This window comes from Apium graveolens, chromosome 1, assembly GCF_009905375.1.
Source record: "Apium graveolens cultivar Ventura chromosome 1, ASM990537v1, whole genome shotgun sequence".
Taxonomy (NCBI): Eukaryota; Viridiplantae; Streptophyta; class Magnoliopsida; order Apiales; family Apiaceae; genus Apium; species Apium graveolens.
In genome coordinates this window covers 194069980-194081632 of record NC_133647.1, presented here as the reverse complement: position 1 = coordinate 194081632, position 11653 = coordinate 194069980, and the positions used below count along the sequence as shown (strand labels likewise).

General features: G+C 33.9%; 1 protein-coding gene across 1 annotated transcript; it reads left to right on the top strand.

The window, feature by feature from the left end:
• Window positions 1-254: 254 nt before the first annotated feature.
• LOC141674759 (caffeoyl-CoA O-methyltransferase-like) lies at window positions 255-1993 on the top strand. Its single transcript, XM_074481459.1, has 5 exons — window positions 255-397; window positions 541-626; window positions 738-882; window positions 1220-1351; window positions 1427-1993. The coding sequence occupies exons 1-5, from the start codon at window positions 344-346 to the stop codon at window positions 1724-1726; spliced, it is 717 nt and encodes a 238-aa protein (XP_074337560.1). The 5' UTR covers window positions 255-343; the 3' UTR covers window positions 1727-1993.
• Window positions 1994-11653: the final 9660 nt, after the last annotated feature.

Sequence of the window (11653 nt, the reverse complement as noted above, 5' to 3'; positions counted from 1 at the left end):
AACTAGATAACTTTAATATTATTTGCATACTATGACATAAAATTTTTGCTCAGATTTTCTTTTTAAATTTCCTTTTGATACTAAAAAGTTCATATATTATTTTGTAAATATGAAATAAGAAAGTTATAAAATATCAAATTGATAATTTAGTAATTATGGTTTTCAACTTTTTAATTTCCAAAAGAGAGATAATTAGTTAAAATATAAAATTGATAAAAATTGTTTATCCAAAAAGTATGGTTTATTGAAGAGAGAGAGTACATTAATGTTTACAATTGTTAAAATTTCATGTAACTGGCTATATATATGACCAAAACTTTAGTAGTTCAAGCAGTGAGCAAGTATGGCAGATGCACTAGTATGCAAGACAATTCTCAAGAGTGAAGCTCTTCAACAGGTGATATACATCTTAATATACACAGAAATGCATTCACTAGTTAGAAATTAATTAATATTTATTTTTGTTAAGTATTGTCATAGTAATTATTATCATTGCTAAATGAAAATAAACTAGTTACAAGTCAATTGTGGAATTTGCAGTACATCTATGATGTGAGTGCAAAAGGAAGGGAGCATAAGCTGCTTAAGGAAATACGAGAAGCCACCTTCAAAAGATACCGCTGGCAGTAATTATCCTACATTGTATTTTATACATTTTGAGCATGCTGCCATCTTCTAAATATGATGATATTATCTTCTAAATATGATGATATTAAAACATACTTATTTATATACAGGGCGATAATGGCAGTGTCTCCTGATCAAGGATTGTTTCTGTCCATTCTGTTGAAACTAATGAATGCGAAGAAGACATTGGAAATCGGAGTGTTCACCGGTTATTCTCTCCTAACTACTGCCCTTGCATTGCCTGATGATGGCAAGGTACGAACGTGTTAGAGGAAGACCCTGATCTTATATTATTCTAACACTGCACTCCTCCTCACTCGAGAGCCATTTATCTGGACGTCCATCTTTGGGATATTAATTTTCCTTTCGTGTCATTATAAATAGTGAGAAATAATATTAATTTGTCTTTTATGCCATTATAAATTGTGAGAAATATTGGGGGAGGCAGGGATCGAACCTGTCTGAGCTCTGATATTATGTTAAGGAATCAGTTACTCTAAAATCTCAATGTGTTAGAGAAAGACCATTTTCAGGATCTTATATTATTCTAACATGTTATTATGATGTTTGTTGATATGGATGATTTTGGCAGATCATAGCGGTAGATCCAAAACGGGAGGCATACGAAATTGGCCTGCCATTCATTCGCGAGGCTGGCGTAGCCCATAAAATTAACTACATTGAATCAGAAGCCTTCCCTGTTTTAGATGAGCTGCTAAAAAATGTAACTGATCCTTGTTATTATACAAAATTTCATAGAACATTGTGCCTTTCATTAATAATGTAAATACGCACGCAGGGGGAGCAATTTGATTTCGTGTTTGTGGATGCTGACAAGCCAAACTACAAAAAGTACCATGAAAAATTGCTTAAACTGGTGAAACTTGGAGGTGCTATCGCGTACGATAACACATTATGGTTTGGTACAGTAGCAGATAAGGAGGAAGATGATCTAGTTGAAACTACCTACTGGAAAGGATTCACTGAGAGCAAGCATGCTATCATGGACCTCAACAGCAGCTTAGCTTCGGATCCGAGAATCGAAGTTTCCCAAATTTCTATTGGTGATGGAGTCACTTTGTGCAGGCGCATTGTCTGATAATTGATCATCTATCAATTTATTTGTTGTTGGTGTTGCTGGGGCTCATCTGTTTCCAGTTAATAAGTATCAGTTGGTGATGATGGAGTTGCTTTGTGTTCATTTTAAAATCTTCTGGCCAGCCAGTATTTTATCCCAAGCATTTTCATTTGTTTTTGTTTTGGTGAGCCCAATAACAATAGTGTACCTTGTTATTTTTGGGCTATGTATCACTTTCAACGTTGAGTTTAAATCTCATCAACTATCAATAAATAATGTTGTTATTTAGATGCAATCCATGAATTTAAATCTCTGATTAATGGAGTTAAATTTTAAATATTTTGACAGAAATGCAATTTCATATATAAGTAAAGATATTTATAAAATACTTACAAAAATGTGTGTCATGTGACCCTACCCAAAATGCTAATAATGTTGTGTTTATGTTCATTTAATATTCAACTGCCCCGCCAGTATCTTATCCCAAATATTTTCATTTTATTGTATATGGCCCAGCTCTGCATCACTTTCATCGTTTAGTTAATTTCTTCCTCTTCTAACGATCAACAAAGAATGTTGTTATATATAGATGAGATCCATCAATTTAAAGCTCTTATACATGGAGTTAAAATTTAATATCTTTCATCTAAATTGCAATTTTGTAAATAAAAAAAATTGATATAGAATAATTACAAACCAGTCTCAATTCAATTTAAGACGTCAACATACTAATGTTGATGTGCACATCTCCTTGCTCAAGGATTGTCAAATCTTGAGTGAGATAATAATCTTGGTTGCCAATTTAAGTGAGTTTGTCAAAATAATTGTCAAAATTGTCGAATCATCTGTATTATATTATCATAATTAGAATTGAACATGATTTCGTTTGGAAGGTCAACACTTTCCTAAAAAATATGTTAATACCTTTCAAAAAAAATTTTAAATAAATATTATTTAATCGAAAAAATTAAATCATGTATTTAATATAGCTATAAACTCTATAAATTATTATCCAACTTAATTTCTATCGCACTCAACTTCTTTGTTAATAGTGAACCACACACTTCCAAAATTAATTTTATTAATCCAAATTATAATATAACAAAATATTTAATAAATCAAGAAAACATTAAAAAACAAAATTAATAAAACTATAGCAAATCACCCACATACATTGAATTTAAGATTTTAACTATCTAAATTTTGAATACTTCAATAATATATTACATGCAAAATAAAAAGTAAATATTTTCACTTCATTAACTCAATATATTATTATTATTATTATTATTTTTCTATAATTTAGTTTTACAAAATAATAAAATAATAAATATTATAAATATTATAATTAGTCTGTGCATGGCACGAATTATAGCCTAGTATATATTAATATTTTATTTTTACTTAATTTCATATCAAGTTAGCAAAATTTTAGCGTAATAGTTAGCAATCTTTAAAAATTGCATATATGGCCCCTAAATTAAATTATAAATAACTCGTAAACTAAAAAGAGTATTGCTAATATACGCGTTTTACCCTTATATATGTATTTTAACAAATTGAGAAAGTTGTCAAGTTTTGGCAATCTTGAGAGTATCAGATAAACGGTTGTCAAAATAATTACCAAACTTGCTAAATCATCAAATATATAATTTTTTTATTTTCACCTAATTTTATACTCCTTCCGTCCCATTGAGATGTACATGTTTGGTTTGTGCAATGTTAAGAAAAAATGGAATGTTATAACAAAAGTAAGAAAAATGGGTAAAGTGATGGAACCAATCAATATTTAATTTTAATATATAAAGTTAATGAGGTGGGAGAAAATAGTGGAGGTAAGTGGGTGTAGTAATATTTTATATTATAAAGTTTATATTATTTTTGTTAAGTTTTGAAATTTATAAAATTGAATAGGACATTTCAAACAAAAAATGTGTATAAATGGACGTGACAGAGGGAATATCAACTTGACAACATTATTATCCAATTATTAGCCATCTTTAGAATTTGTCAACGTGATCCCTAAATTAAATTGTAAACAAAGGTGGACCCAAGATTTAATGCATACCAGGGTTAAGTATTTTTTTTAAGTAAACTAAACAAATCCCAATAATTTAGCAAAATATAAACTATGTTTCAAGCCAAGAGAAATCATTATTAAGCTAAACTAATCTAATCTCGACTACAAAAATTAAAGAACAAAAATCATAACATACCTCAAATATTTTTTAATTTTTTTATTACACATTATTTCAATAGACAAAATTATCACCATCCCAAGTGTTAGAAGCAAAAATTGGGGGAAAATAGATAAAATTGGAATGTTTATTATTAAATCAATACCGAAACCCAAGAAATAATATAGGGACAAATAAAAATAAAAATAAAAATTCTAATTAAATTGTCAATATAAGATGGTTTTGGACAAAGAGAACTTATAGGACAAAATGCGTCCGTTTGTTTTAGCTTATTAATATAGATGATTGGTTTACCATACTCATTCGTTGAAATGTGTACATATAATATGGGCTGCTGGATTGTTTGAAAGACTTATATATTAAAGGGCTGCTGGACTTTGACATGTGTCAGAGCCAACTTGTTAGGTCCCGAATTATCATAGAAGGGGGGTTGAATACGATATTTTAGATATATTTGAGATATCATGTCTAATATGATTCATGTTTAGTTTTCAGATCTGAATAAACAGGACATATCAGGACTTACTGGAATCAGGACTTACCGGAAGTCAGAACTTAATATCAGAACTTAAGGTCATATCAGAACTTAAGTGCGGGAGGACTTACAGTTAAGGAAGGAAGCTGATTTACAGTAGAAGATCGTGAATTAAACAAAAGAAGATATGCATGGAAAGAGTTAGAAGACTGGAAGACTTGCAGAAGGTATCTGATTGATATATTTTAGGAGACAGAATTATATTCCATATCAATTAGAAATTATCTTGTAACTGTGTACTATATAAACACAGACTTTGGGTTTACACTATATGTGTTATCATTATCGAGAAAATTATATATTGTAACCTAGCAGCTCTTAGTGATATTTGTTCATCATTGAGAGAGAACAGTTCCATTGTAACAGAGTTTATCTTATTGAATATATCTGTTTACTGTTACTTGTGTTCGAAATCGATTTGATTGTAGAAACACTTTATTCAACCCCCTTCTACAGTGTTGTGTGACCTAACAAGTGGTATCAGAGCTTTTCTGTTAAAATACATACAGTAAATATCCAAACAATCATGTCTGAAGAAGCACAAACTCCAACCAAGCCCACCAAAACTGAAAAAACCCAAAAAACTTAAACCCACAGTCGATATGAGACTATTAGGGTTCCCATACCGAGACCTTCTGAGTATCCCATATGGAAAGTGAAGATGGCTATGTTTCTGGAAGCCACCGATCCAGAATACCTTGACAGAATTAATGAAGGACCACATAAGCCTACCAAGATCTCTGTTGTAGTTGTTGATCAACCAGCAAAGACCATACCAAAGGAGAAAGGTGAGTACACAGCTGAAGACATCTCATCTATTGCCAAGGATGCTGTTAGGTCACACACACACACTGTAGAGGGGGTGAATACAGTGTATAGTACAATTAAATCGAACTTTAATAACTCAAGTAACAGAAAACAAACTTTATTGAAACAATAAACTCTGTTACAGTATGGAACTGTTACCTCTCAGTGATTAACAAATATCATGAGAGCTGCTAGGGTTATGATGAATAATCTTCTTGAATATGATAACACTTATAGTGTAAACCCTATGTCTGTGTTTATATACTACACAGTTACAAGATAATCGCTAATTGATATGGAATATAATTCTGCTTCCTAAAATATATCAATCAGATATCTTTTCTTCCAAGTATTCTATTCTTCATAGAATTCCTTCTTCATGCATATCTCTTCTTATGTTTGTCTCGATCTTCTTTCCTTTAATTAGCTGTTGTCCTTATCTGAACGTCCTTCAGTACTTAAGTTCTGATATCCATCTTCTGATGATTATCTCCTGATAATATAAGTACTGATATCCTTAAGTCCTGACTTCCAGTAAGTACTGATTTATCCTGTTTAAGTAAGATCTGAAAACTAAACATAAATCATATTAGCCATGACATTATCAAATATATCTAACAATCTCCCCCAACTTGTAAATTAGCATAATATACAAGTTTAACAGATATTTGATGATGTCAAAAACATTAAGTATAACTGCATGAGAATTAGACTAGATAACTACAACTTACAGTCCTTAAAGCTTTACCAGTCTTTAACTTATGATAACAACTTCAGTTTGTATTCATATCAGAATTTAAGTAGTTGTAGATCTTGACTTGGCTTCATCTTCTGATCTCTCTGATGTCAGGAGTTGTTCTGAGATAGTTCTTCAAAAAACATCTCTCAGCATATATGAGTTCATCAATCATCCTCCTTTTAGCATCTTTAAGTTCTGTAGTATCTTCACCAATTTAAAAGATTGCAGCCCTGAGATCATTAATTCTAGCTTTTCTTATATCCTGATCCAGTCTGATCAAATATGCCTTATCAGACTCAAGATTGAATTCCACAGCCCTATAACCCAGAAAGGTAGTTATAATCTTGGCAGTGTTGGGCTTCATTTCAACTATATCACCCTTGTGATCTCTGTACTTTGGAAGATATGTGCTGTCAGACTTAACAGAATAAAGCCTTTTCTGTCTCTGAATCTGATTCTTCAAATAGTTTGCAGCACTTTCTGTTATTTTGTCATTCACTTGAAGTAAGAATAATACATGCTCCAGTTCTTCAAAATACTTCAATGGAATGGCTTTTTCCCTTATATGATAAACCCTACCATCTGTCATGAAGTACAACAAGATGTGTTCTTTCAAGTAGGTATGGTAAACCATTTGTACAGATTCCAGTTGATTCAATCTCTCAGGAGTTGCTCCAATACCTGGTTCACTCAAGGAAGTTGGATCATTGGTAGTGTTCTGTATTCTTCTTTCATCAGCACTTCCCAATCCAGTTTTATCTCTTGCTTCCTTTCCAGTAACCACTCTTGCTTCAAAACCACTTGCAGCAGTCTTCATAGGTTGAGTCTGTTTTGCTTTAGTGAATCCTGGTAGGAGTGTCTTTGATTTATCTTCTGATATCAAGTTAACTGGAGCTATGTCAGAGGTTACTTGCTTCTTAGAAATATCAGAACTTACTATCTCTTGACTCTGAACAACTTGAGCCATGTCAGAGGTTGTCTTAAAAACTTTTCTTGAAGTCAGAGCAAGATCATCATCTTCATCAGTAATTTCTTCATTCACAGGAGGCACATAAACCTTGATAGGTTTACCAACTTTTTCTTTACCCTTGGACCTTGGATCTATCTGCGGTTGTGATTTAGCCATGGTTGCTTCAGTATTTGTCCTTTCTTTTATCACAATGCCTTTGAGTTTTTGAAGTTTCTTTTTAGCAGAAGCTTCAGATTTAGACTTGACTTTTTCTGATTTAAGTCTGGCTTCTTCTTCCATTAAACTCTCCAAGTCCATTCCTGGATTTTCTTGAAGAAATAACTGTCTTGACATTTCTTCATCAAGATCTAAAAGTTCATCAGAACTTATCCTTTTACCAGTAGCAGAAGTGATTCTTTTTCCAGTATCAGTACTTGTCCTGTGACTTGTGATTTCAGCTTTTCTTGATGAGAAACCTCTACCTTGACTATGACCTCTACCCATTCCAGGGTTTCCATGGTCATCTTTTTCATCATCCTTCCCCTTCAGTGTCTTATCAGTTTTGCATTTGGACTTAATTACTTTCTCCCTCTTTTTGGCATCAGCAGATAAGAGAAGAGAGACAAGCAATTCCACTGAGGCTTGGATTTCATTAAGTTGAGATTGCTGAGAAGCTTGATTTTTCAGAATATCATCAATCTGAGCTTGTTGTTTCTCTTGAGTCTTCTCAATATAAGCAACTCTGTCAAAGGTAGGTTGGAAGAATTTTTTTTTGTCAATCTTCTGAAATTGTTCTTGATTAATTAATTCTTCCTGAATCTTATGTAACTCTACATGAGTAGTTGAATGGAGACCTTGTAGATGTTTAGTACTCAATGCAGTGACTCTAAGCTGTGTTTTGAAATCATCAGTAATTAACATCTCATCAGCTTTTGTCAAGTGCTCAGCAAGATTCCTTGCAGATGGAACACAGGTAACTGAGTTCCATTCCTTAGTCCACTCCTATCCTGCAGGTGTTTCACTCCAAGATACTGGTGCTTCTCTGGTAACAAACTTCTTAATGAGTTCAGATTTAAGAATAGTTTGTTGAGGTGCATGTCCTGAAGGACCTGCTTCACCAGCATCTGCATTTGGAGCAGCATCACCAGTATCTCCAGCATTTGTAGCATCAGAACTTTCAGAATCAGCATCTTCTGATAAAACAACAGTATGAGAAGCAATTGAGGCTTCAACATCATCCTCTAAGTGCTGATCTGGATCCAAGTTCTGATCAACAGCCCTATCCTGATGCTCACCTTTATTCTGATCATCATCATCTAGATGCAGAGAAGGTGTAGTAGATAATTCTGGAGTTTAAGCAGCATCAGTAACAGGTGTTGTTGATGGATTAGTTGTTGTTGGAGCTTCTAAGTAAAGTACCTCAGGCACAACCAGGTTCTGAATATCAATTTCAGCACTTGTGCCTGGATCAACAGGAGATACAGTCTTGTGAACAGGAGATATAGATGGTGTGTTAGCCATTTCAGTAGCTGCTTCATTAGTTGGAGTTAATGGAGAATCAGGGGCTTGAGCAGATTCCTTTTCTTGTGAGATCAGAGATTCCTGATCTCCTTCCTTAGGTGCTGCTTCCTCATCATCTGAAACTGTCCTTTTTGCTCTCTGTTTCTTGTATCTCTTTGAAGATGGGGATTCCTTGAGAGGTTCAACAGAAGTCATTCTTCTAAGCCTTTTGAGAAGCTTAGATTCCCCAATTCCAGAATCCTTCTGAGAAGAAATTTTCTCAGCTACTTTGACAACAGGTTCTGATATAGAAACCTGTTCCTCACTATCAGACTCATCTCTCAAAACAATCCTCCTTCTCTTCTGAGGTGTTTGAGGAACATTCTTTGTCCTCTTGGGCTTGGAAGATGAAGGCTTCACAGTAGGTCCTGAGGATGAAGGTTGGGCTGTCTGTGAAGTTGAGAGATATGATTTGAGATATGTTCCGAGGGTAGGTTGAGTAGTATGAGTGGTATGTTCTGATGGTTGCTGTGGTTGTTGGGAGGTGGTGGTTGGTTGGATATCAGAATAAACAGATCTATAGGTTTCAGGATCAGCATTTACCAAGATCTGTTTTACAGACTGAGGAATCTGTAAAGGTCTAACCACCTTTTTTCTTAGTGTCAGCATTTACCAGGTCATTAAAGGCTCGTTTTGCAATTTTGAAAGGTGGAGTTAATGTACTGGCAGGTTGGGGTTCATCAGCACAACAGAAACTATATATAAGCTGACAGAATCTAGCAAAGTAAACTACATTCCTATCCTCTGTCATCCTATCCCCAATAAAACCTATCACAACATTTGCAAAATCGAAATGAGTTTGGTTAATGATAGCATACCCGATGTGCTGTCTCATTATAGGGATGGCATCAAAGTTGGAACACTTATTCCCAAAAGTTTTAGTGAGGCAGTCGAAGAAGAAGCTCCATTCCTTTCTGATATGAGCCCGTTTTAACTGCTCAAGCTTAGCCAAACTCTGCTCATACCCCAAACTGGCCATTAACTCTTGAAGAGCTGATTCTTCCGGGGTTGAAAAAGTACATCCTTCTGGTAAATATAGGGCCTTGCGAATTATACCAGGAGTTACCACATGTGTAGAATCATCCACTTCGAAAACAATACTGGGAGTACCATGTGTACCACCATTATCAAAGTGCCCAGTCCGCCAAAACGTCAAAACTTGTTGGCTTGAAAAGGTTGAAGGCTGGGTCAATGCATACCCAATTTCACTGTGTGCAAGAAGATCTTGCACAAAATGCAACTCAGACGGAGCTTCAGCATGATCAAGAATTGCAGCATAGTTATTTGGAACAAATTTGGCCCCATCAATGATCAAATCCTTAGGTGCCATGAGAATAATTGAGATTTAAGAGTGCCTGTTAGGTGTTTGATAAAATGTCTGTATGAAAAACCAACGTCAGGAGATGAAAGAGAGTAAAAGCAAATAGAGAGATAAAGTGTAAAAGTGAATAAAAGATTAGAAAATCCTCTCTCTGTCTTACTTATACTTTGAAAAAAAAAATATAACCGTTGGACACCTGTCAGACATGCAGTAATAATGAATAGTTAATGGGCACGGGAAAACAGTAATCATTACTTACCCACTTGCAGTTTTTCAAGAAAAAACCGTTCCACTTACCCAGTAATTCCATTAATCGAGGTAAATCAGTTTTAATTCAAAATTTAAACTGTTCACACTTATTCAATTATTTTTCACTGCAACACCAATATTCTGAAAAAAAAATCGAGTGAGAATGACCAAAATAAATCAAGTAAACAAGTACTGATATTGTAAGATCAGAACTTAATTTTAATCAAAATTGAAATGGTCATCAGAATATGGATATATCAGGATTTATCAGTGCATTTAAATTACAAACATCTCAGAGATAAAAACTTGCAAAAAGTAGAAATTCCATTAATATATTAAGAGAATACATTCATGAAATTTAAATTACATCAGAGCTTTACAAGATTGTCCTAAGCTTCTAAACCTAACATCAACAGCCTTTGTCCTAGCTCAAGAAGTAGTACAAGGCTGACGATGAAGAAAAATAGGAAGAAGAAAATAAATTATTTCTTCTTCCTACTCTCGACAAACAAAATAGCGAGTCTGATGATTCGCTCTTGCTGGCAGAGAGCTTCCAGCCTTTCCTCCTCCAATCGCTCCAGATGGCGATGGTAGTCCATATAGAAGAACAAGAGGTGGGTGAGTACCTCCTGGGGAACTGAGTCCCATATCTCATCAGGAATGGCAGTGACGTGCCATTCCTGCTGCCAGGCTTCACAGCTTAACTCCATGTTGAAGGTCTCATAGTTTAAAAACATATTGTAGTTAACCATGCTGTTGTGTATATGAGGGAAAAGAGAGTAAGTGTTTGAGGAAGGAATTGATGTATAGGCTGATGTGAAGTGTTCGTTTATATAGGCAAGAGAATGCCAGGAGACGCAAAGAAATTTAATGCTGACAGGTAAAATTAATTCTACCTCGTCTCCCTAGACTTGGGAAGACGAAAAACAGTCATTGGAAGTGTAAGTCAGGGTTTAATGCGCACAAGTAACAAGAAAAAAAACTGTGCATTACGTGTACCACTATCCCTAATGATATTGACTGTTAATATTCTACCCAAATATATTCTGATTTAAAATGAGACTATTTTTAGATTTTATCCACAAAGAAGTCAAGTAAAGGATCAGAGTTTAATATCAGAACTTAGACTTATATCAGAACTTAATAGTCATCAGAACATAATTTCTTAACTCGAAAAATGAATGCCTATCTTTGTAATTCCTCACACAAATTATGATATAGATTCTACAGAACTTAATCATCAGAACGTTCAATCAGAACTTGTCCTCAGAATATATGCAATTTGATACATAAACTGTTCATCTAAAATAACATAGATCACCACAGGAATTTTCATCATTTATATGGAGTGTTTATTGTGTGCATTAAGCTAAATATCAGACAAAGAGTAAAGTCTGATTCACTTCAGTACATCTTAGAAATAAGGCATAACTAAAACTTTACTAAAAACCTGTCATTATTCGGAGACCTACTATTGAATGAGTTCATACTTGAGTCCACCTCACTTGTTTTTTGCTAATTTTGTGCATCTTTTTAAATTCCATTGTACAGTGGCTTCTCAGTGTAAGTGAGTCACGACTGCTTATCAGA

What these genes read in the sequence shown, in the direction of transcription:
- LOC141674759 (XM_074481459.1), top strand. Translation starts at nt 344, where the DNA reads ATGGCAGATGCACTAGTATGCAAGACAATTCTCAAGAGTGAAGCTCTT. An exon ending in CATTGCCTGATGATGGCAAG is followed by an intron (nt 883 to 1,219) that starts GTACGAACGTGT and finishes TGATTTTGGCAG; the next exon opens with ATCATAGCGGTAGATCCAAA. An exon ending in TAGATGAGCTGCTAAAAAAT is followed by an intron (nt 1,352 to 1,426) that starts GTAACTGATCCT and finishes ATACGCACGCAG; the next exon opens with GGGGAGCAATTTGATTTCGT.